General features: G+C 34.7%; 3 protein-coding genes across 3 annotated transcripts; all 3 read left to right on the top strand.

Annotated features, from left to right (window-relative positions):
* The first annotated feature begins 14 nt into the window (after positions 1-14).
* Positions 15-5869, top strand: Polr3D (RNA polymerase III subunit C53). The gene is made up of 7 exons (XM_080158920.1): positions 15-680; positions 1513-1675; positions 2089-2156; positions 2666-2745; positions 3319-3495; positions 3734-3979; positions 4430-5869. The coding sequence occupies exons 1-7, from the start codon at positions 134-136 to the stop codon at positions 4571-4573; spliced, it is 1425 nt and encodes a 474-aa protein (XP_080015046.1). The 5' UTR covers positions 15-133; the 3' UTR covers positions 4574-5869.
* A 6463-nt stretch (positions 5870-12332) lies between these two features.
* On the top strand, positions 12333-18455 carry LOC145317700 (uncharacterized). Its single transcript, XM_080158919.1, has 5 exons — positions 12333-12436; positions 14201-14380; positions 15212-15294; positions 16062-17009; positions 17254-18455. Exons 2-5 carry the CDS (start codon positions 14225-14227, stop codon positions 17825-17827), a joined length of 1761 nt encoding a protein of 586 aa, XP_080015045.1. The 5' UTR covers positions 12333-12436; positions 14201-14224; the 3' UTR covers positions 17828-18455.
* Positions 18456-20417: 1962 nt separating this feature from the next.
* Positions 20418-23315, top strand: bai (Transmembrane emp24 domain-containing protein bai). The gene is made up of 5 exons (XM_080158918.1): positions 20418-20622; positions 21496-21566; positions 22056-22317; positions 22660-22755; positions 23084-23315. Exons 1-5 carry the CDS (start codon positions 20473-20475, stop codon positions 23129-23131), a joined length of 627 nt encoding a protein of 208 aa, XP_080015044.1. The 5' UTR covers positions 20418-20472; the 3' UTR covers positions 23132-23315.
* Positions 23316-24839: the final 1524 nt, after the last annotated feature.

The following is a 24839-nucleotide window of genomic DNA, read 5'->3' as shown; positions in this document are numbered from 1 at the left end:
TAATATATGGTTTTAACAATTCTAATTTAATGTATTTATTATTTTTATATGTATTTTAGTATTTTTATAGGAAATTTGCATTTCAGAAACAACATAATCAAAAACAAATTGGCTGTTTTAAAAAGTTATAATAATGAGTGAACCAGGAGAGGGGGGCGGGGAGAAGGAGAAGAAACCGAAGCCGGCGCTGTTTCGTCTTAATAGCAAGACGAACAGCGGCGGCGGAGGATTTTCGAGCCCGCTGTCCACTGGTGGGAATAAACTAGGCGCCAGGGCATTAGGAGTGACACCTTTAAATAGATCTAGTTCGGGGAGTGGTGGGGCCAGTTTATTTTCCAGCCCCAACCGAACTAGTGGACTTCAGTCTTTTAAGCCAAAAAGAGACCTAACTTTGGGCAGCGCAGGTGTGAAGGGCCTTACCGGCGGCAGCCCCGCTGCTATACCGCCATTGAAGTCGGTGACAAGTGCCACTCCGGCGGCTGCTAAGCCGTTAGAACGAAAAAAGTTTGTGCCAAATCTGAATGTGACCCGCCAAATTAAAAAAGAAAACAATGGCGACTCCGCTGCTACAAATGGCGGCAGTGGAAAACGGCGGCGTGACAATAACAAATCCGAACGGCGAGAGAAGAATAATCGGGACAGGCCGACACTTATTCAAACAGATTCTATATTTTCTGAAGGTAATAACTATCTTATCGATCATTAAGGGGGGTGGGGGGGGGGGGGGGGTTACTGCAACCATCTCGTAATCAATGTATAAATGACACTTAGAATTCGAATTTTGATCTCAAATTTTGCATGAGTAATCCTTGGTAGGTATATTTTCCCTAATTAGAACAAAAAGTTGAAAAAGTAACGGCTCAGCCGTTTAGCCGTTTTTTGGCTATTTTTAGGGCAAATCTGTCATAAATTAAAATTATGTAAGAATCAACTTTTTAAACATATTTTTGCCTTAAATCATGTGAAGTGATACAAAAAGACATTTAGATTTCTAGTACCAGCAACTACCGGCTAGAACCGTTTGAAAATGTTTTGGAGCGGAAAAGAGTATTATGTGTAGATAGGTTTCGTGATGAATTTCCCTTGAAAATGGCCTTAAAATAGCTAAACGGCTGAGCCGTTAGCCGCTACTTTTCCTACTTTTTGTTCGATTTAGGGAAAATAGACCTACCAAGGATTACTCATGCAAAATTTCAGATCAAAATTCGAATTCTAAGTGCCATTTATACATTGATTACGAGATGGTTGCATTAACCCCCCCCCCCCCCCCCCCCCCCCTTATTTGATAATTAATGTCGCTTTAACAACATTTAATTCAAGTTGCTTCTACCCTAGCCTGTAGTGGAGGGCAGGTGAGATAAAAAAAAATAGCCTTTAACCAGCTCAATACATTTATATAGCTTCCCTGAAAAGCCCAATTCAGATCAGTGATTTCTGAGATCTTAATCTTCAGACAAAAAACCTTACTATATATTAATGGATGATCAATTAACTAGTAAATATTATTATCAGGCGTTGGTGGTGATCCTTTACGGCGGCGGTTTGGCGGTGTAAGTTACCGTGATGGCGGTGACGGCGGCGGCCCCGAGGCGTCTGCAATGATACGGCCAAAGCTGGAGCTCGGTAAAACCTGTGATAAAGAGGAGGAGGAAAGGAAACTCAAACTTATTCTCAGGTACTAATCATTTTGAAGCTACAAATCGCATCGTATTATAGACAGCTTTCCGCTGATATTAAAATGAAAAAAAAATAAGACTAATTCTGGTTTTGTTAGCCCCGAAGGGCAGAAGGCTCGAGCTAACAAAATAGGTTTATATTTTATGATTTTTATTTTAATATTCCTGGAAAAATGTATGTAATTCAATTCCAAACATGATTTCATATTATGGATGAGAACCGGTTCTAGTCCCGCAGATATTAATAGGTTTCGAAGCCATACGGGAAAAATCTTTCAAGGTTTCTGATAAGTCTAAAAATTGACCCAAACAAAAATGTATCGGTTCAGTGGTTAGCGAGATCCGTCGGTACAGACGGGGAGGTTAATAAGTCAATTCCTGATAATTTTTTCTTAATAGTTTCATATTTTAGTGGTGACTTTATTGATGACCTTAAACATGGAAACTTTCTACCTATTCAACTACCCATGATAGATACTGGTAAGTGTTTTATTCTACTAAAGAATATGTAAGTCATTTTTTGAAAATTAAAACTAATATGTAGACTTGTTACCTTTCTCGTCATTTTTAAATCCAAAGGACCTCGAAAACAATGATCTTCAAAAAGAACAGATTTTTTTCAAAATATGAATTGGCAAACAGTGAGCATTTTAAATTGAGAGAATAGCGGGGGGAGGACCACTCTCCATAACAGCAAATGTTATACTTTCGGCTATTTTATCAGGGAGGGAGAGGACATACACTAGTCCCTAAAGTTTTTATAATAACAATTTTTTACTCATTGGCTTTGGGGATTTTTATCAAATCCTGATTTGTTGGTTCATTAAGTTGGCTGGCCAAACCTTTAATCTACTAATTGTAATTTACAGAATGGGTAATTTTGAGTATCATAATTGGGGTCGGGGATGTACTTCAACTTTTCAGCCATGTCTTATCCCTTTGGTCCCCTGATTTAAACATTATTATTACTAAAACTTTATTTGTATCAGGTAAAATATTTAAAGAAGAAAAGCAAGAAGTAAAAGACATGGACCCTGATGAAATAAGGCCTAGACTTCTCAATAAAAAGGTAATTCAAAATACCTAGATAAAAATTTACTGATAAACAAAGAAGTAATACGACTGTTAATCTTTCGTCTCTTATCAGGTAGCTTAACGACATATTAACTTTCACAATGTTTTAGAACATTGAGAAGGTGAAAAAAACGGTTCTAATCCTGAGAATCGTGTCATTTTACTATTATCTGAAAGAACGGATAAGGTTTTCAAATGATAACAGCTAAACTTGATCTTCAGATATAGAATCAAAGAATTGGTTTTGTAAAGGATTATTAAACTATTTGTCTTTAATAAGTAATCTTAGTCAGGTAAAAGAGTTAAGCTAAGGACGTCCAATGTATTTTTTATTAGTCAAATCCCCAATTGTTTGGAATAGGGCTCTGGTTTATTGTTGTTAAAGAAACTAACATTTAAAAGGCAAATTAATCCACTCGCCATCGCATACTCCTATAGTAAGAGAGGGGGGAGGGGTTACAGACAACATCATGCCAAGGTGATTAAAGTGTAATACATTCTTCAACGAAATCTTTCAAAAATTAAGAATTTCCTTGATTTTAATAAAATTGTTAAAATGCATTTTCAGCGCTCAGAATTAGACAGTGACGATGACGATGATGAGAATATTGATGATCCTCACCACCACTCTGCTGCAGCACCCACTGAACAACCTGTGATAAACAACAAGGAAAACCTGCCGGGATTCATTCCTCCCGTGGCGGATGTCCTCAAAAAATCTAGCTCTCAACTTATTTTCTTCCAGGTAAGAATAAACACTTTTTTATAGCCCCTAGAGGCCTTAGACCCGGGCTAACCAAACTGGTATTAATATTACAATTCTTCATTTTATTATTCGTAGAAAACTGTCTGTTAAACGATACGATACTAGATTTTTCAGTATGGCTGTTAACCGGTTTTAATCCAGCGGTTATTAATCGGATTCAAAGCCATACTGGAAAATCATTAACACAAACATTGGACGTAATCTCTCTTGTTTCCAGTTACCTGACAACCTACCTGTGCGTCTAAGCGCTGAGGTCGACCAGAAGACCGACGGCACGCTGACCGGCGTCGAAGGGCGGCTCGGCGAGCTTCAAATACGCAAAAGCGGAGCTTGTCAGCTGGTTCTCGGCGGCCGTAGAAGTGGTGGCGCCACCAGCCAAGGGAACGGTACGGGTGAAGGACAGAAGAAGAATCTAGTACAAAAGTTTGATTTAGAAGTTGGAACACAAGTTGGATTCTTACAGGTCATTTTTAATTTAATCATTTCATTATTTTTTATTTCATATGATATACAAATGAAAAGACTTGTAGATTTATTGCTGCTAAACTTTTCTTATTGTAATTCCTAACTTTTGAACCCGCGGCATTAGCGTGATTGGTAACATGTCGGGAGGTGTCGGGTTCGAGTCTTGAACACACCGCGTCATACTAGAGACGTTGGAACATGGTACCTACTGCTCCTATATCTGGCGTGTGACATTCATACTAATAGTAAGAGTAGGGGTAATGCCTTGGTCATAAAATGGCGCAACTCTATACCATACACAGTTACGACTTTTTGACAAATGTAGTGCAATCAAAGATTGGTTGTCTGCTATAATTGGAATGTTAGTGCCTTTGATCTTACTACAAAAGGAGTGGCCCTGCGTTGTTATCAACCGTCCTCCAGAGGTACTCATCAATGTTTAATTCAGGACCTTGTATCTATCCGGGTACCTCCCATGCCAGAACAGGATGGAGAAATGACCGTTCTAGGTCACATAACCAACAGGCTCATAGTCTCTCCCAACTGGGACTCACTCCTTCAAGAGTCAGGATTTGACCAGGATCTTGCCTAGTACCCATTGCTGCTCTGTATGTTTGTTAAAAGACCTCGTCACTTATTCCATAGAATAATTATAAAATAAAACCATTACAATAGTAAATACCTATCAATGTAAAACATAATCTATATTTTTGTTTTCTATACGAAGCAAATTCATATTTTAAATATACCTCAAATTATCAGATTCCTACATAAAATATGTATTTTAAGAAAATAAGAATGCCATATTAATAAAAATGTATTTTTGTTGCTTTTTTCAAAAGATTTTCAAACTTAAATTATTACAATAATGATTTTTCTTATGCTTAAGACTATTATTCTTTTTTTTGTAGCCAAAAAAATATGATTGAAATCCATCAATGTCATACAAAAAATTACATCCGTCTTGAAAAAAACGATAGAACCTTTAATTATTAGATTGCCATAATTATTTTAATGTTTTTTATACATACTAGCGGCTACGCCCCCTAGAAGCCTCTAGGGGCACTTAAGGTAGGAGGGGGGAAAGTCGACCTCATCCCATTTTGAATTTTTCAAAAGAGTAAAAAAATATTTTTTTGGGGGGGAGGGGGTGAAATAATAGTTTTAAACCTTCCCAGGACATATAAGAAGCTTCACTGTAAAGGGGAACAAAATCGGTTCAGCGGTTAGCGAGATCCTTCGATCCTTTTTATACATACTAGCGGCTACGCCCCCTAGAAGCCTCTAGGGGCACTTAAGGTAGGAGGGGGGAAAGTCGACCTCATCCCATTTTGAATTTTTCAAAAGAGTAAAAAAATATTTTTTGGGGGGGAGGGGGTGAAATAATAACCTTCCCAGGACATATAAGAAGCTTCACTGTAAAGGGGAACAAAATCGGTTCAGCGGTTAGCGAGATCCTTCGGGACAGACAAAAAACGCTTACTACTTTATATAAAAGGATATTTAAGTGAGATTTTAAACTTCTTCAAGACGTGTTTGATGTCGCATTTTATTATAGACAACTTTCCGTGGATGTTAAAATGTAATGTTAAAACCATTTTTGTTAGCCCCAAAGGACCAGGCTTGTAAAACGGGTATTATTTTTACTATTTTCGTTTTATTATTCGTGGAAAATTGTTTGTAATACGATGCTTTAATTGATTTTTCAGTATGACTTAAAAATAATAATAAACGGTTTCGCAGCCATTCTGGAAATCTGATTTATATTGCGGATTTTTTTTATTTCTTAATTAATGTGTAATATATTTGTTAATCTAATTTTGTTATTATATTTTCTAGTCTTAATAAAAATGTGTTTATTTAAATAAATAAAACATCACAAAAACTATTGTTTTCTTTTGTATAACCTTTTAATTAAATAAATGTGCGAAAAAACAAGAACGACAACATCCTTAAGTAGCGAAGCACAATTCAAAGAATTCTGAAACGGCTAAACTGATAAAGCTTTGCTTTTATTGGAAAGCTTAATGTATTTATTTTCTGCGGAGGGTAGACTTCACCCTCCCTGCATTTTGTTAAATGCTGAGGTTAGGGGTGAATTATCTATTATACAAAGTAGAACGATGTCTGTCTGTCTGATTGTAGCAAAGGATCTCGCTAACCGCTGAACCTGTCGGGTTCTCCTTTACTTGGTAGCATCTCATAGGTCCCGGAAAGGATTATAACTATTTTGGTGGAGGAAACCCCACCACCCTTCTAAGAAAAATCAATAAAAATATTCTAGAGACTTGAACGAAACATAGACACGAAAAATTTTAATATTCAAGAGACTTGAATGCTACTAGAGGTCTCTAGGGGCGTAGCCGCTAGTTTTAGTTAAAGTATAAAACAAGGAAATGTGTTTCTCGTATTCATTCGAATCTGGTGGATAGGAACCGGTTCTCATCCATACAAAAAAAAACTATGTCTAGCATCGTATCATATCTAGCTTTCTACGAATATAAGAATGTACAATCATATGATTAAAACCAGTTTTTTAGCCGGTGCCTTCAACACCTCAGGGCTAAAAAACTGGTTTGAATCTCATAATTGTACATTCTATATCCGCGGAAAGCTGTTTATAATTCGATGCGAGAAATAACTATTCCTGTAATTTCAATAATTAAATTACTTTAAGGTTTTGGTTACGCTAATTGTTAAGTAATTATGATATCATTAAGCTGAAGTGTATTGTTAATTACTCATAAACAGGTGAATCTTCCAAATATGAAAATTATAAACAAGGACAATTTATGTCCTTAACTACCGCACTAATAATATGTAGCGGACAGACCTATAGTAAGAGAAGCTGCGCTCCATCTGAATATTAAATGTATTGCCAATAGGGTTGGCAACCGGAATCCACCCAATTTTTGGTTAATTTTGGAATCCTTTTTTTTAATAGCGGATTCGGATTCTTAATTGTTAGGCTAAAATTAGCGTCTTGAGTTGTATTGGTCCGAATATAAACTTTAATTTTTAACAGTCATTTTGGCCGCTGTAGGGTCTAGAAATAGAAGAAAAGCTATTGTGAAAAAACGCAGCTTTAGGTTCTGCCCAGTACCCGGTAAAATTAATCCCTTAATTGATTTTTTTAAAAGCCTTTTAAAATATTGCTAAAATCCGGATCCGGAATCCGTCAAAAATAAGAATTCGGAATCCGTTTTATTTTTGGACGGATTCTTGTAAGAAATCGAATCCGGTCCAAAAATTAGACGGATTGCCATCGCTTATTGCAAATGTGTCTTATTTTAGGAAACCATAATTTTAACTTGTATAGTCGTTGAGGAATTGATTCCTCCCCCCAAAAATATACAAAGCGCTCTAAACAGCAAAGCTAAAAAGAGAAGAAAATTTAACAGAAAAAAAACGGAAAAGTCCTGTATATAGAGTGGCCTCTACTATATAAAGTAAGAAAGACACATTGACAGAATCTTATATAGAGTAGCCTTGCTACTTAAACTTATGGAAATACAACGAACAATAAAAAGCCATCGTAAATTGCCTTAGAACAACAGTTTGACATATGTCGTCGTCTATGCCATTGGGAACCAAATATTATCCGCTGGATTAGAACTGATTCTCAGCCATGCTAAAAAATCATGCATAGCTTCTTGTTAAAGACAATTTTCCACGAATATTAAAATAAATTCATTGAATTAATGCCAAATTTGCTAGCCTGGTACATCCTTTTATCTTTTTTAATAATAAAATCCGCGGAAAGCGATTCGATAAATAACTAGGCAGTAACCAAATGTGCAAAATCACAAAAAGTGTCATCGGCTATCCCATTAGTTAGGGTTTCCTAAGTCTTACTTGCATAATACTTTATATTTAACTATGTAATACTATTGTAAAGGATTTATTCTTATATAACTTATGATTCCAAATTTTTCAAATCATAAATTTGATTTTCAATTAGATATTTTTCCTTTTTAGTTTTTTTTTATATTGGGTATAACTATATTTATGGTGATTCCTATGACAAATATGAACAATATCATAAGCGCAGTATTGTAAAAACACTTAATATTCATTTCTCGCATCGTATTATAAACGGCTTTCCGCGGATATAGAATGTACAATTATAAGATTAAAACCAGTTTTTTAGCCTCGAGGTGCCGAAGGCACGGGCTTAAAAAACTGGTTTTAATCTTATGATTGTACATTTTTATATTCGTAGAAAGCTGGATATAATACGATGCTAGACAAAGTTTTTTCGTATGGATGAGAACCGGTTCTTATCCACCGGATTCGAATGAATACGAGAAAAAAAATTTACAACTATTCAACTCTATTTTTTTTGCGTCTCTAGTTGCTTCGTCCCTTGTCTCTTGGGAAGTGCGGGAGGAAAGGTCAGGAAAATAGCCTAAAACCACCCCAAGACAGTTTCTAGAAAAGTACATTTAATTCTGATTTGCATTTTCCGAGATCTTAAGCTTCAGACAATAAAAACTGTACTACATTATATTATAGGATGATTGTTATTCCATTCGTCCTATTGTTCAACTTCGTTTTCTATGGAAGTTGTCATCCTTGTTGGAATATTTTCTTAAGAAAACTGAAAATATTGCTGTACTAACAAAAAGTTCACCCATAGAGAGAGATTTCAGGGAGGGAGGGAACATTGGGCTGTTTATTACACTAGCCCCCAAAGTTTTATTCTGGTGTTTTCTTATTCGTTGGCCTAACTACTTTGGAGTCATTTTAGTGATCTTTTCCAAAAGTTTAGTGTTCAAATGTTTCAACCTTTATGTGTAATTTACATAAGGGGTAATTTTGTGTATCATCATCAGGGTCGTACATAAATTTATCGGCCATTGTCTTATCCCTTTAGCTCCCTGAAGAGAAATGGGTGGAAATAATTTAACGCGCACATTCTTTCTATATAATACATTGGTATTTCGTTCGTTATAATAACCACGCACCCCTACCCCCCTCCTAAATAGCATTATACCCGCCCCTCTCAAATCTTTCCCTTTTAAAGATTTAATTCATTTAAATTTCTAAATTTTAGCATCATATCAGTTGGAAAATATATATTATAGTTATAATAATTTTTATTTAATTAATGAAATGTTTCAAAAATTAAAAATAAAGAGTTTAGTCTTTGTAAAAATAAAGATAATTTTTCTTTTTATACAAAAATAAGACAAAGTGAGTTGCTTTAAACAGAACAATATTAATTTGTAAATTCATACGTTATAATGCAAATATAGACATTCATAAGCTTATTAAATATCCTTACAATAAAGTAACAGGATGTGACATGTCTGTTTGTTTGTTTGTCTGTGTGTATGTCTGTTTGTCTGTACCGAAGGACATTAGGCTCTTTATTGCACTAGACCCCAAAGTTTTATAGAAATGTTTTCTTATTCGTTGGCTTAACATCATTGGGGACTTTTATTAAGTTGAGTGTCCAATCGTTTCAATCACTAATTGTGAAGGATTAATTTTGTTTATCATCTTTGGGGATGTACATTAATTTATTGGCCATTGTCTTATCCCGTAAATTAGCTGTCAACTCCATAATCTCCAATGGGAATTACTCCTTCTTCAATCCCAATATTTCTCATAGATTTTTATTTTTTTTCCCAAACTCCTCCCATTTATATCAAAGCAACCTATTGTTCATTTATACTATAGAGAAGCACCGCTACTCCTCCCTATTCCTTTTTGTTCATCAAACCAAAATAATATGTGCATGCAAATAGAAAAATAAGCCCCAAGAGGACTCTAAAGGGGGGGGGGGTCAACCCTTCACTTTACATTCCATTTTTTAAAAACAATTTTTTTAAAAATGTATAGTAGGGTCTCTTTTTTCTTGAGTCGATTTCTCTTGCAAAGAGTAGCAGTACCCTTCCCCAAAATAGTTATAAATCTTTTCAGTTCAATAATCCTTACTCCCTAAAAAATTTCAGCTTTTAATACTAAACCAAGATTTTAAATTATAAATTTTCCCCCAAAAAAGATGAAATTATATTAAAAATAATTTCTCCTGTGTTATTTGTGTCTTATAAGTGAGTGATGTGATTTTTAAAATATTTTTTAATTTGTATAATTAAGACTGTTTGTGTGTGTGTGTGTGTGTGTATGTGGTTATTAAAATACAATTAAAAATTTGCTTCTTAAAATATATTTTAGCCCAGAGCGTGGCGTGATACCAAAATTTAGGAATTTAAATAACTTCAACAAAGGTTTACAAGCCGTTTTTCTATCTCACTCTCTTTCTTTCTTTCTCTCACACACACACTCTCTCTCTCTCTCTCTCTCTCTCTCTCTCTCTCTCTCTCTCTCTCTCTCTCTCTCTCTCTCTCTCTCTCTCTCTATCTCTATCTCTCTCACGCAAACCCCATAAATTATCTCTGTGAGTTCCCATAAGCTCAAGAGCAAAGCTTTTCAACATGTCTTGTTCTTATTGGTCGGTTGGTATGTCACTGGGTCGCCGTGGCTCGAATGTGATACATACAAAAACACGAATTCTGAAGCTTTTGTGCTTTAATACAATATCGTCCTTTTTGAGTTAATGAATGTAAAATATACGTGGATGTTATGACAGGGAAAAAATTGTCGTCAATTTAGCTTGCTAACATGGAGCTCGTTTATTGGCCAGTTCGTTCATTCAGTTTAAGGGGAGGCAATGGGTTGAGGTGGTTATTTTATCCCGTGCAGGTTTCACTTTACTAGAGAACATGAAAATCTGGTGTAAGATCCAAGTAATAAAATATCCATTTTAAATGTACAGTTACCAGCCGCACAAATATAATTTTATATCAGAAGCCGTCAAAATTCCGCCGCTGAATCCCTTGTTCTGCGTTAAATGTATATTATCAACAGCTAAAATGCAGAATGGTTTTAAGCAGGGCTTGGCAGTCGAACTAGCCTCAATTTTAAACCAGCTTATGTTTTAATAAATAAAATTCCGAAAAGATGGCTTGATTGTTTAGAAATTTGTTTAGACAATACATCCAACTGAATTTTGAAGTTATTCAATGCCGATTTAACTAAGGCTTACACACGACTGCCGAGCCCTGGTTTAAAGAAGGGTGAAATGAAAACTTTAGCTGACATATTTCTAACGGTGTTATCCTTGTTTACTTTGGATGAGTTATGGTTACGGGGATATCAGGAATTTGACCCATCACGGGGGGAGCGTGGGGGAAAAAGTTTCTTGAGCCCCCCCAAAAATGGTTCTCTGGTTTGGGTGGATAAAGGTGTGTAAAAATACGAGGACAATTTGTTTATAAGTAGCGCAGAAGTGACAATGACAAAGGTTCAAATAAAAAGTTACCTTCTATAAAAGCAACACGATATCTGTCTGTGTGTGTGAGCCGAAGGATCTCGCTAACCACTTAACCGATATGATTCTCCTTTACATTGTAGCTTCTCATAGATCCTGGGATGGTTAATAACTATTTTCCCAAGAGAAATCGTCCCAACCCAAAAAATTACTTCCCCCTCAAGGCCTCTAGGGTAGTAGCTGCAAGCTATAAATATCTAAATTATGAAATGATTAAAATTCGCGCCAAAAAAACAAGAAGGCTATGCAGCAGTCAGTTTTCTAAGCGAAGTTACACGTACGTATAGAGATCTTAATTTTAGAAAAGCCTTGCTTTGAAAAGGTGGTTTTGGGGGGAAGGTGGCATGGTTGAAAAGGGATGTGTGGAAAGGAGCACTGCATTGAAAAGAATTCAGGCAGTTTGCTTTGCTTTGGGGGAGGGTGGGGGGGGGGGGGGGTTGAGACGGTTGGTATAAGATGCCTAAATTCCAAGCAACAGGTTCCTTTCCTTCCTTCCCCACCATTGGTTAATCCCCCCCAACCCATATTAACCCCCTCTCCCCCTCATACAGGAAGTTATAACGACTATGAGCACCAAAAAATTTCATATATGTATAAAAAAGAAAAGTAATTGGTTTAAGATTTTTAAACATTATAAAAACTATGCTCTTTTAGAAATGAAAAAAAGCACTAAATAATCATATTCATTAGTTTCTTTAAAAACAGATCTATAAAGAAATTTTTATAAACCAAAATTCCTTATATGGTTGAATTTAAAACTCCTCCTATTAAAGGTAAAGAGTGAGAGAGGGAGAAAGAGAGAGAAGGAGATAAAGAGAGAGAGAGAGAGCGCCTAAGCGCGCCGAGTTTGAAATTCTTTAAGAAAATATTTGGTAATGGGGTGCTTTTAAACAGCTTTGCTCAGCTTAGTATAAGAAATACTTGGATTGTGCTACTATATTCTAATTTAAAGAATTATATTTTCATAAACCTTCATGGTTTTAACTTTAAATAAATATTAATAATATATCATTTCAAAGACATAAAATGTGATAAAAAATGATGATTTTGTTATCAAGTGAAAGTATAAATATGATAAGAAATTGTGATTGGAAGAGGGAATAATTGATATTTTAGGTAATTTAGTTTTCTTTTTTAGTTTTTTATTTCATTTTAAAGTTGACATTGTGAGATAAATGGTAATTTTTGTTGTAAACAAATATTATATTCATTAAAAACGCAGCAATAGCAATCATTATCTAAATATGACAGTTTTGAGCAGTTAATTTCAATAAAAATAAAATATGATGGGGTTTTTTGAGGGGGGGGGGGGGGTCGTTTATTCATTTTGCTGGGGTTTGGGTGTGACCCAACCCCTAAGGAAATAGCTTAATACCACCGCAGTACCAACATAAATATACCATGAGAAGCACAAAATTGTCGGTCCATCAATTACCGAGATCATAAGATTCAGATTAACGGACGGACGGACGGACAGACATCGTTCTACTTTGCATTAAAGATATTTGCTCTTTTAAGCACCTGTTACGATGTTTTTTTTTGTATCCCCCCCGTGTGGCACCTGTATTTAAAGAGCATTCAATATTATTTCATGCATCTGCCATATATTAAACCATATGTATGTATACATACATATATAAATATATATATTTTTATCTATAATACAAAGTAGCTAGATGTCTGTCCGTCCCTTAAGATCTCGGTAACCACTGAACCGATCGGATTCTACTGTTCAGGGTATATACCTATTGGTCCTGTGGTGGTTTTAAGCTATTTTCTTGAGGGGTGGGACACCCCCAACCCCCCCAAAAACAAAAAAATCCCCCCATTTCTTTGTTCACGTAGAAGTTGGTTCACATAAACTACATTTTAATTACCTTTTGGGCAAAGCCTCTAGAGGTTAGGGGCGAAGCCGCTAGTGTATTATAAAAATAATAAAAACAATGATGACAACATCCATAAAGGCGAAGCTTTTAAACGGTAGGACAAACAAACATTACACTTGTAGAGTGTAAGAACTGAATAATCAGAATATGAATGTATAAAAGTGGAAACAAAATTGTAAGTAAATTTGTTGAAAAAAGCTTAAATACAGGATGTAGTTTGAGGACACACTTACACTTTTAAGACGTGTTTATAAAGATGCTTCGCTTATAACATTGTACTTTGTTGTAATAAGAATCAGTTTAAAAATCAGATCAATCGGAAAATTATATCACATTAAGATTCGTTTTTAAAAAGTTAAAAATCAACTTGTTTAAAATGGACGCACGGACATTCTGGTAACGATTTTATAGTTGCTACGCTTACTAAATCGTACCTAACTACTACAGAAATCACCATGCAAAGAAATAGATGGAACAATTCTAACATGCCTAAATTTTAAAAAGCTATCCGTCCTGGACGTACGGACAGACAGACCCTAAATAGACGTCAAAACTTTAAATGAAGATTCCTGACACAATAGGGAAATAAAAAAGCACGATTCATCACCATCATTTGCATTGCCGTAAATCATTAAAAATATTTTAATTACTAATGGTGTTTATTCCTTATTTATTTTTTAGCAATAGGCGCAGTCATAAAACATTGTGATATCCAGGGAGGAGGGGACATTGGGCTGTTTATTACACTAGTCCCCAAAGTTTTATAATAACACTTTATTATCCCTTAACAACTTTCGGGACTTTTATTGAATTTTGATTGGGTGGTTCATTAAGTTAAGTGTCCAAACGTTTTACCCATTTATTGTATATCACAGCAGGGATAATTTTGTGTACCATCATTGTGGATGTTAATCAATATATCGACCATTCTCTTATCTCTTTATATCCCTGATAGTATCGATCATATATTTTATAATAAAAAAAATTTTTATAGGAAGATAAAACTGTCAAGAACATAATGCTGTTACAAAGCTCCAGCCATATTCCGCAGCTGGCAGCTGGTGTCAACAGCTTGCTAACCAGAGGGAAGCTGCTAGACATGACCCTTGCAGCTGGTGGCAAGTCTATAAAAGTTCATAAAGTGGTGATGGCGGCTGCTAGCAAATACTTTGAGGTAGTTTTCTTATATAATTATCAGGTGGCTGGTATTAAGGTATGCATCATATAGCATAAATGCAACTGAAAACTTCCTAATTCAAAAGCAACATTCCTTTCAATACTTTAATAGAATACTGGCGGCTACGCAATTAGAGGCCTAGAGGTGCATTTGAAGAAGGGGGGGGGGGTCAAACCCATGCCACTTTTAATTGGAGTTTTAAAAAAATAGTTATAAACCTTCCCAGGACCTATGAACAACTACCCTGTAAAAGAGAACCATATCGGTTCAGTAGTCTGTGAGATTCTTCGGTACACCCAGACAGAGATCCTTTTACTTCATTATAAGAATAAACATTAGGTTAACCTTATCCATAATATCCTTATAATAAAGTAACAGGATGTGTGTTTGTTTGTAAAGAAGGATCTCGCTAACCGCTGAACCGATCGGGTTCTCCTTAACAGGGTAGCTTCTCATAGGACCCGGGAAAGTTTGTAACTATTTTGGGGGAGGGTACCACCACCCTCCCAAGAGAAATCATAAAAAAATCTAATTTTTTTTACGCAGATACTTCAACGTAACATAGATAGGTATCATAGAGACTTGAACGCAACATAGATAGGTATCGTAGAGACTTGAACGCAACCTAGAAAAGTTCGTATTATTTTAAAAAAAAACATTTAAAGTGCCACTAGAGGCTTCTAGGTGCGTAACCGCTAATTTTAGGCATAATGAAGGAGTTTGTTTGAGAAATAAGAATATATTTTGTACTATCCCTACAGAACCTAATGAAATAACGGCAGAAATATAATCTTTTGTTGTGTTTTCAGCGATAATTTATATTTCTAGGAGTTGCTGTTATCCCAAGAGGAGCTTGCCCCCGTAATATTCTTTAGAGATGTCACTTTCTTGGAAATGGAGTGTCTAGTCAGGTAGAAATAAATTATCAATTTGTCATAGGTAGCCGTGTCTAGTGCCCTAGAAAAATGGGGATAAATATAACCGCTTTTGGCCTACCTATTCATTTGACATCACATAGTAGAGGGAAAGAGAAAGGTAAGGGGTAAAGAAACCCCCTAGAAAAGAGATGGATAATAGTTTATTTTCTTACGTCAATAGAATAGGTAGGCCAAAAGCAGTGACATCTATCCCAATTTTGACAGGGCACTATAGACAGCTACTTTCAATTCTGTCCGTCCAAGCTGTAATTAAATCAATAAAGCAATCCCTCTGAAGTATTTCTAACCAATTAAAATCATTAAAAATACTGAAAAAATCATGAAAAGCATCGTATTACAGACAATTTTTCAAGATTATTGAAATTGAGATGTTATATTCAAAACCAGTTTTGTAATTTTCATTTTAACATCCGCGGAAAGCTGTCTATAATACGATGCGATAATTAACTCTTCTTTCTTGGGAGATATTTAAATAATTGGATGATTTTATCCAACATGTGATTTGTTCTAGTGCAACAATTTCTAATAGTATTGGAATTTAAGCATCTTTTTTTTGAGTAGGAACAAAATACAACTTTTAGTGGGATTTCCAAGAATAAAGTTCTAGTCAAATGCTTTGTTGATATCATAGAATTATATCTTATATTTTTGTTGTTCAAGTACTTTCTTTAGAAACAAATTTGTTTACCTTATCTTATACAAAAAATGAAATATATAATTATAATAAAAATAAATTGCAGGTATATTTACACTGGTGAGGTGGAGGTTGCCGCGCCTGCTCTACAATCATTCCTTACCCTCGCCCACAGTCTGGGAGTCTCAGGGTTTGCTCAGAACACCAGTGATAACACAACAAACATTGACAAAACTCCTACTAAAAGAAAACTTGATTGGGGCGCAGACTCTCATGCTGCGCCTTTGGATAATTCTACAGTTGACACTGCTGCAAAGTCTAGTGTGATAAAAACTGATAATAATAATGATAATTTGTTAGTTAGAACTCCATTAAAATCTAAATTTGCTGTGCCAGCTGCGGTTTCGCAGCCATCAACGCCAAAAAGTTATAGTGAACCAGTTTCTTTATTAGAAACTGTTCTACAATGCAGTAATTCAAAGAAAAGAAAATTACATACACAAAGCTTGACTGATAATCTTGAAAATATTGATCCAAATTTTCTCTCAATGTCTAGCTTTAAAAGTTCAATGCAAAAGGGTGAATCTTCAGGAAGATCAAAGTGTGATCACCAAAGAAATTTGTATGGCGACCATCCGTGTGATGAACCCTTGGCAACTCCCCACCGTGATGAATTTTTTCACTGTAGAATGAGTGGAGACGTTATCCGGGGCAGCGGGGGCGGGGTTAGGCCAACCTTGGAACGTACTGACTCCAATGCAACGGTTCGAATCAAACCAAGTCCAGTGAAGGATAGAACAACGCCAAACTATCATGTTCCCTCATCATCATTGCCCGCCCAATCTCAGACACCGCCTGGCGGCGGCTCAAAAACGACTCCAAAGTCGGGAGCAAGTGGGGCGGGGGGCGGCGGAGCGGGGGCCTCCAACTTCAGCTTTGACTCGCACTTCCTGGATCCTGATGAGCTAGCGGCCAAGGGAGCAACCTTGCTTCACCATCTGGCTGTCTGGATGATTCAACAGAGAAAGGAAGGACCTCAGCACTATCATCATGGGTAAGATAAATACTTTGAAAATTAATGTTAAAATTTTTGTCGGCATTCTGATCTTTATATTATTTTTCAATCGATAATTGTCATTATTAATTTTTAGCAGCCATGCTATGTTCGTTATTAGATAAGGGCTCAGGTAATACATTTATTAAGATTTCATCATATATGCGTCAGTAAATTGGTGACAAAGTTAGGAATTGCTGCGACTGCTTAGTCCTATAGTCATATTAATTGTATTTTATGTAAGGTCTGGGTTCATTGGTGATGAGTTGCCTGCTCCAAGAGATGAAGACAATGGAGTAGTGTCTGCCCAGACTGAATTCTGCCGGGAAGCCACCCCTGCACACGCCCCCAACCAGAACACTAGTGTCACAAGTGCTGCCGCCAGCAACAGCCGGGTAATAACCCGGCATGCAACGTCATCACTGCCGGCAAGTTCAAGCGCCGGTCCCGTTGCCAGATCATCATTCTATTCATCGCCACACCCGCCCGTATTGTCAACATCAAACGCACTTCATCGCCATAGCTATCATTCCGCTGCAGGCGGCGTTAGTAGTCATCATATGACCGCCAGACGGTCGTTGTTGAGTGGGAGCGGCGATGCTGAAAGGCCGGATTCCGGATTTGACTCGAAGGATGACTCTAAAGATGACCAGGAAGATGATACAAATAATATAACAATAATCAAGAAGGAAACAAATACTGGTGTAGCCATGGCAAGCAGTTCTGGGTCATCCCCAGAAATTGGAGAGATCTCCAGACAGACTTTTGCAAGACAACCTGTCAAGAAGAAGCGAGTCTTTCATCATAACATCATTTAAAAATAATATTTTTAACAAATAATTTTGAAAATTTATGTCTTCCAATTTTACTTGAGTATCCAATTTTCTCTTAATTTTTCAATAACTTAAAATTCGAAATAACTTATAAGACATCAATTATTAAAAAAGTCTTAAACACTTCATAGTCCAAATTTAAGTCTCATATGTTGTGATTAGATTTAATTCATATTAAATATATATATATAAAATTTTAATTTTAAAATAGCTTTAATATAATTACACAATTTTAATGAAAATGAATTCAAATGTTGAACAACTAAAAGTCTCTAACACAAATATAGTCAAATAACGAGGAATAGGGATAATGCACCAAAAAGAAAAACTTTTTTTTTCGCTTGAAAATTGGATATATTATTACTTGGATCGTGCACCAGATTTTCATGTTCTCTAATCAAGTGAAACTTGCAGTGGGCTAAATATATATTTCCCCCTTCCACCCCCTTTGCCCCATCCCCTTCCCTCCTACTGGATGAACGAACTGAACATTAAACGAGTTCCATATTAGCAAGCTAAATTCACGACTTCTTTATCCCTGTCATAATATCCACGTATTTCTACATCCATTCTTCTGAACTATATTACCAAAAAATAATAGTAAAAGAAAAAAGTTTGCTTTTGAGTGCCTTAAATTGTAAAACTTTGTTATAACTAACCATCAATTAATTAATAAATGCAAATATTAAAAATCCTGATTGATAACTGTGATTGTTATATGTAGTAATAAAAGATACAAAATAAAAATTGTTAAAAATATTTTTGCAATTATTTGATTTTTTAAAGAAAAAACTCTATAAAATCATCTAAATATGTTGATTAACAGCTTAGTTTTTCACAATTTTCCAACAGTGTTACGGACTGTGGGACTGACTTACAAATCTAGTTGGAGAGTAGCTTCTCTTCAGTCCTATTTTTAGATTTGTCACTACTTTGTTTTAAGAAGAAAGGTATGAGATATTAGGCTGTAAATTAGGCTAGTTTTTTTTTTCAATATTAATTTGTTTATATAAATGCGCCGTTTGCAATAATTTATCGTCCAAATTGTCTTATCCCTTAGGTCCTTCTAAAAGAATATTTCTAAAATAATGATTGATTCAGCAATACGGAAAACTTGTCTAAAATAATTTTCTGGCGACTACAGGCAACTATTTCAAGTATCCATAAATAAGAAATACCAGGTTGCCGGTCTGTCTGTCTAAATGTGCACACCGAACTGACACTCATTTACAGTGAAGCTTATAAACATACAGGGGCGTCCAAGCTATTTTATTTGGGGAGGGGGGGGTAAAATTTTGAAAATAAAAATTTTGGGGGTGATTATGGCACTCCAAAGCTCATTTTTCTTGGGGGGGGGGGGGGGGTAATCTTTATTTTATTAAGGCAATTTTTTTTTTTTTTGGGGGGGGGGTTGTAAAAATTGAAAATCCAAAATTTTGGGGGTGCCTACAGCACCTCCAACATAAAACGATACCCACACTTTACTCCACCCTCCTCCCCCTTTCACTGGATAAACAAACTGACCAATAAATGAGATCTATGTTAGCAAGCTAGGTTGATGGCAAATTTTTTCCTGTCATTATATCTAATTTCCATTATCTGTTGTCAATCTTTCCTTATCATTAATTCACCTTCTCTTGATTGTGTACTATTTCCCTTTATAAGTCTTGGAAACCTCTCTGTGCAAAAAAATTTTGGACAAATATTTAATCCACTTATTTTCCCATTTAACTTTTTTCATGTGGAAAGCTTTTTTGGGAAAAATATTAAATTTAATTATTAATATTTTTTTTTTAATGTTTTTTTTCATTAATAGTGGTTTTTGTAAAATTGTTTTTATTTACACAAGTTGTTTTATAGAGGGGAAAAATGTGAGGAGAATAAATAGCTATCCTTAGTGTACACTATCCAAGCTACACGTATACTTTACACACACACAACAATACAACCACTGAGTGTCGAGCCGTTTCCAATCCGGCTTTGATTAAAAGTTTTTTTAAGCTTAAATAAGGCTTTTTGTAGTAATTTTATAGTAATTATTATTTTTTATAGCAAAGTTATTATATTAATCACCATGATGTTATGACCGGGGGGGAGAGGGGGGAATTATTTTAATTGAGACTTTTTAGCATGCATGTTCGTTTTTTTGTCAGTTCTGCCAAAAATATGCCTATTTATTGATATGTAATTGTTTCGTAAATTTTATATATATATCTTGTTCTTTTTTCTTTCTCTCACCTTTTGTTATGACCACTAAACATCTAGCTGCGCGCTGTATATTTGCAGGAATTTTAAATTTCGCTATTTTAGTATTTTGTCATTCTTGTTTTAGCAATAATTTATTTATGAATTTATTGAGATTTCATCACTTAATAATGTATATTGAATATATATACGTGGATATTGTTATAGAAAAATTAGTCGTCAATTTAAGATACTAACATATACATTATGCATCAGTTGATTAAGTCTGTAGTTAGTAGTGGTCGATGGAGTAACGGGGTGGATGTTGTCGTTATTTTAGCTAGCTAAGTAATAAGAGTACATGATTATCTGGTTTAATTTACAATAAATCCACTCACTTAAAATTATTAATTTTTCTTTCAGAGGTTAGACAAAATAGTTACACAATGGACGTTTCTACCTACGTCCTGGCGATATTGAGCCTGTTTTTGGCCGTCGACACAGCCTCTGGCCTTATGTTTCATCTGGAGCCCAACCAGAAGAAATGTTTAAAGGAGGAAATCCATAAAGATGTTGTTGTTAAGGGAGAATATGAGGTATATAAACTTTTGTTGATAAAAATTTAGGATCTACTGCAGTTCGCGGTAAAATATTGCTGGTAAGCAATATTTCCAAAAATCTATGAATTTTAAGGGCTGCTAGCTGCCAAACGGCTGAACGTACAGATCATGCTCGCACACTGTTTTAAGCGGCATAAGAAGGCCTACAAATAATCTGGAATAGCAATAAATCAATAATGCATAATTATCTCGCAGTGCAGAGAAATGCGCGACAAAGACCTATTTTACGCGTTTTTTCTTCAGTGAAGCTTTCCCTGTGCATAATTGGATCTTGGCTATTTCAGATTATTTGTAAGCCTTCTTTTGCCGCTTAAAATGGTGTGCAGGTATGATCTGTACGTTCAGCTGTTTGGCAGCTAGCAGCCTTTAAAATTCATAGATGGAAATATTGCTTACTAGCAATATTTTACCGTGAACTGCAGTAGATCCAAAATTTATATATTTAAACAGGTTTATATTTTACTTTAAGTAATGAAGGAGGATTCATGTTACAATCCCGTAATCTAATGCATTATATATAATATCTTTTGAAATCAGGTTCGATTCTCGAAAGGGAAGTATAGAAAACACCAAGAACATTAATTTTTAGGACATATGAAGCACTTAAATTTTTTAATTTTTAAAATATTGCTAGAATCCGGAATGCGCCAAAAATAAGAATCCGGAATCCGCGGGAATCCGCCTTTTTTTGACGGATTCTTGTAAGAATCCGAATCCGGTCCAAAAATTTGACGGTTTGCCATCCCTAGTTTTAATTTATTATTCTGATCTATACTCGTTTTTGTTAAAATCTTATATTTGATAACTTGTTATTAATTTAAAAGTTCTGCTATCATTATATTTGTTTAGATAAATGTGCTGCCAAATCAGAGAGTTGATCTTATGATTGTTGATTCTACAGGTCACCATTTTTACAACAGGTATAACATTTGTATTAAGCCATACCAAGGATCCAAAGGGATATGTCAATGGCCGAAAAATTCATGTACATCCCGAATGATGATAAACAAAATAACCATTTTTGTAGATTAAACTTAGTGGTTAAAACGTTTGAACATTCAACTTAATAAATCAACCAATCAAAATTTACTTAAGTCCCCAAAGTTTTTAAGCCAACGAGTAGGAAAACGTTGTTATAAAACTTTTGTGACTATTAAACAGCCCATTGTCCCCACCCTGCCTGCATAGTCATACCTACCTAAATTATGCCTTGAAAATAAAGGAAACAATTTTCTACCTTTTCCAGCAATTTAGAATATTTTTAATGCTTTCTCGTCATTTTCATGTCTAGACATGCATTTTGTTACTATACAGGAACGAATTTTAAAGATCATGCTTATCCTTTTAATAGTTATTAGAGTATCAAAATATTTTTACGATTTCCTATTATTTTGATGTTTGCTTTTTAGGGAAGAAATTGAGAAGGGAGTATTTTCATTCACCGCAGACAAGTACGACGTGTATGAGATTTGCTTCATATCCCGCGTCCCCCAGGGTATGCGTGGTGGCCGTCACGAGGTGTTCCTGCAGACCAAGCACGGTGTTGAGGCCAAGTCCTACGAGGGTCTGGGAGAAGCAGCCAAACTGAAGCCCCTGGAGGTGGAGCTCAAGAGACTGGAGGATCTTAGTGAAGCTATTGTTCAAGACTTTGCCTACATGAGACAAAGAGAGGTACAAATCTTCAACTATTTTACAATATAATGAGAATTATTGCAAATCAAGAAAATCGCTTTTTAAAGCTTTTTTTCGGTCATAAGAAAAGTATTTTTGATAGAATACCTTATTGACTTTGTTGGTGTCAATTAAATCATAATATTAATTAGATATTTGTAATACACTGGAGGCAATTGAAGGTGTGCAGATTTCAAAGCCTTCTTTTATAACTTAAGACGTTGGCCCAAGACAGGCGCATTTCCTTCGCAAATACAGAGAGTACTTTGAGACAAAATAACTACCGAACAATAAACAAACATTTAATTCTTTTGTTATTTATTGATTTTCTTTTATTTTTAGGAGGAAATGAGAGATACAAATGAATCCACAAACTCTAGAGTTTTGTATTTCTCTCTGTTTTCAATGTGCTGCCTGCTCGGCCTTGCCACCTGGCAGGTATGTATCTTTTTAGTAAAATAATAACAAGCGGTAGCGCCATTATCCTTCAGCGGTTTTGTATTGTAAGTGAGAGATAAGTGGCATAAAATGCCATAAAACCATCGAAAAATTTAAATTAGATTGCCTAAAAACATAATAGGACATACAATTAGCTTCTCTAAGATGGAGAACTGAATCTGTTCAGTGGTTGCGAGATATTAACAAACTAAAATAAACCTTACTACTTTACCATATTGTAAAAAAATACATTTAATTGCAAATTTGATAGGATAAATTTTATTTTGTTCTTGCATTAATTTTGTACTAAATAAATTTCTCTTTTCAGGTTCTTTACCTGAGAAAATTCTTCAAATCCAAGAAGCTGATCGAGTAAGCCGAGTTCAACTAGTGCTGTGATAACAAATAAATAATGAAAAATATTCCTTCAACAACATCTAGAAAGACATATATTGCAAATAATACAAGATTTACGGTCAAAGTGTCATGTGTCAGGACACTAGACACATGGTTTATAGTGGAAACTAGACAGAAATAGTGGGCCTTAAAACACAGTTCTAGTGGATACTTAGACACATTTGACCACAATCCAATGATATTCTTAATAGTTAATATTTCTAAGTATTTATTTAAGAAAAGTGAAAAGTTTGAATTTTAATTTCTTTTGTATGGGATTGTTTTTGCATTTAATTAACAATAGGATGCGTGGTTGGGATAATAATAGGGTGCAACACTTCTTTGAAAGTTTTTTTTTATCATTGCCAAGAAGTATTTATTGAGTGTGTGTGTTTTTAAGTAGCGAAGCTACTTTATAATTCAAAATGTCCTACTGGACGTCTGCTGTCCGTAAGAAACTACAATTCCTCAGCTGCTATTCCCGATAGACAGCCGAAGAATGATCATTTAATATTAAGCTATCATTTGTCTCTAACTTGTCAGTTTGTCAATCCATAATTTTATTTTGCTTCGCAACTTGTGGATGTTGTCATTCTTTCGTTTTAACTAAAACTGGCGGCGTTAAGAAAGTTTGTTTTGTTATGTTTAGTTTATTTTTTTGGTTTGTTTTCTTGATTGCTTTGTTAGATCCATATTGTATTTATCTTTCCAGATATGTCATAAAATAATTTTACATAAATATGCTTATTCAAATGAACTTTTACAACGCACACTTAAAATAAATCACATTTTTTTTATAACAGATTAGTTTTTAAATCATTTTTCGGTTTATTTAACGTTGTTAGTTGCCAGGGTGTGTGATTTTATTAAAGTTACATTAAAAAGTTTTTATACCTACATATTAATATATATTATTGTCATCGATATAATTTCTTCAATACTTTTAAATGTTTAATATTAATACTAATTGTATTTATTTATTAATTCTACGACCTTCCTGTTTTGTATATTGAAAAATAATAATTTTTGTTGTAAAAATAGTTTTGTTTTGAATCAATTATAAGCACAACATTCTATGAATATGTGTTTTTAAGTTCTTTTTTGTATTTATGTTATTGTTTTTCGAGGTTTTTAATAATTTCGGAGCTACTCTAGAGTGTATTTATAATGTATTTATTTTTAAGGTTGAACTTACCCTTTCTAATGAAACAATCCTACTAAAATGGATTTATTTATACTTGGATCTTACACCAGATAATCATGTAAACAATAAATGATGTCCATTTTAGAAATTTATTTTCCTGATATAAAATCCACGTACATTTAACATCTATTTCTACTAAAATGTGAAATTACTCGACATGGTTAGTTGTTTTCTTCGGTTAAAGCCTAAAACTTTAGAAACGATCTCCTAAATTCTAAGAAAAATTCAGATTAAGACCAATTTATGTGCTCTATTTAAACTACAATTTATAAGTAAGTCCGTAAAGTGAAAAAAATGCTTTAAACAAAATTCGGAAATGCGAATAATAAAATACATATTTTTGCGCTTTGAATATTTTCCATTAATCTCTGTGCCGACCAATAAGCTTAAACCAATTAAAACTAATTATATATGCCCAGTTAGAATTATGTTTGTAGATTTAAATCTCTTGAAGGGTTTAATTTAGATGAGCTTAGCCAACAGC

Source organism: Acartia tonsa, chromosome 4 (genome assembly GCF_053477335.1).
Source record: "Acartia tonsa isolate MP-2025a chromosome 4, ASM5347733v1, whole genome shotgun sequence".
Classification (NCBI taxonomy): domain Eukaryota; kingdom Metazoa; phylum Arthropoda; class Copepoda; order Calanoida; family Acartiidae; genus Acartia; species Acartia tonsa.
Note: the sequence above shows the minus strand (reverse complement) of the source record. Positions and strands in the feature narration are given on the sequence as shown.

Coding starts and splice junctions, on each gene's coding strand:
- Polr3D (XM_080158920.1), top strand. CDS start 134: ATGAGTGAACCAGGAGAGGGGGGCGGGGAGAAGGAGAAGAAACCGAAG. Junction 1,676..2,088: donor AAACTCAAACTTATTCTCAG/GTACTAATCATT, acceptor TTCATATTTTAG/TGGTGACTTTATTGATGACC. Junction 2,746..3,318: donor CTAGACTTCTCAATAAAAAG/GTAATTCAAAAT, acceptor ATGCATTTTCAG/CGCTCAGAATTAGACAGTGA.
- LOC145317700 (XM_080158919.1), top strand. CDS start 14,225: ATGCTGTTACAAAGCTCCAGCCATATTCCGCAGCTGGCAGCTGGTGTC. Junction 14,381..15,211: donor CTGCTAGCAAATACTTTGAG/GTAGTTTTCTTA, acceptor TTATATTTCTAG/GAGTTGCTGTTATCCCAAGA. Junction 15,295..16,061: donor GAAATGGAGTGTCTAGTCAG/GTAGAAATAAAT, acceptor AATAAATTGCAG/GTATATTTACACTGGTGAGG.
- bai (XM_080158918.1), top strand. CDS start 20,473: ATGGACGTTTCTACCTACGTCCTGGCGATATTGAGCCTGTTTTTGGCC. Junction 20,623..21,495: donor TTGTTAAGGGAGAATATGAG/GTATATAAACTT, acceptor ATATTTGTTTAG/ATAAATGTGCTGCCAAATCA. Junction 22,318..22,659: donor CCTACATGAGACAAAGAGAG/GTACAAATCTTC, acceptor TTTTATTTTTAG/GAGGAAATGAGAGATACAAA.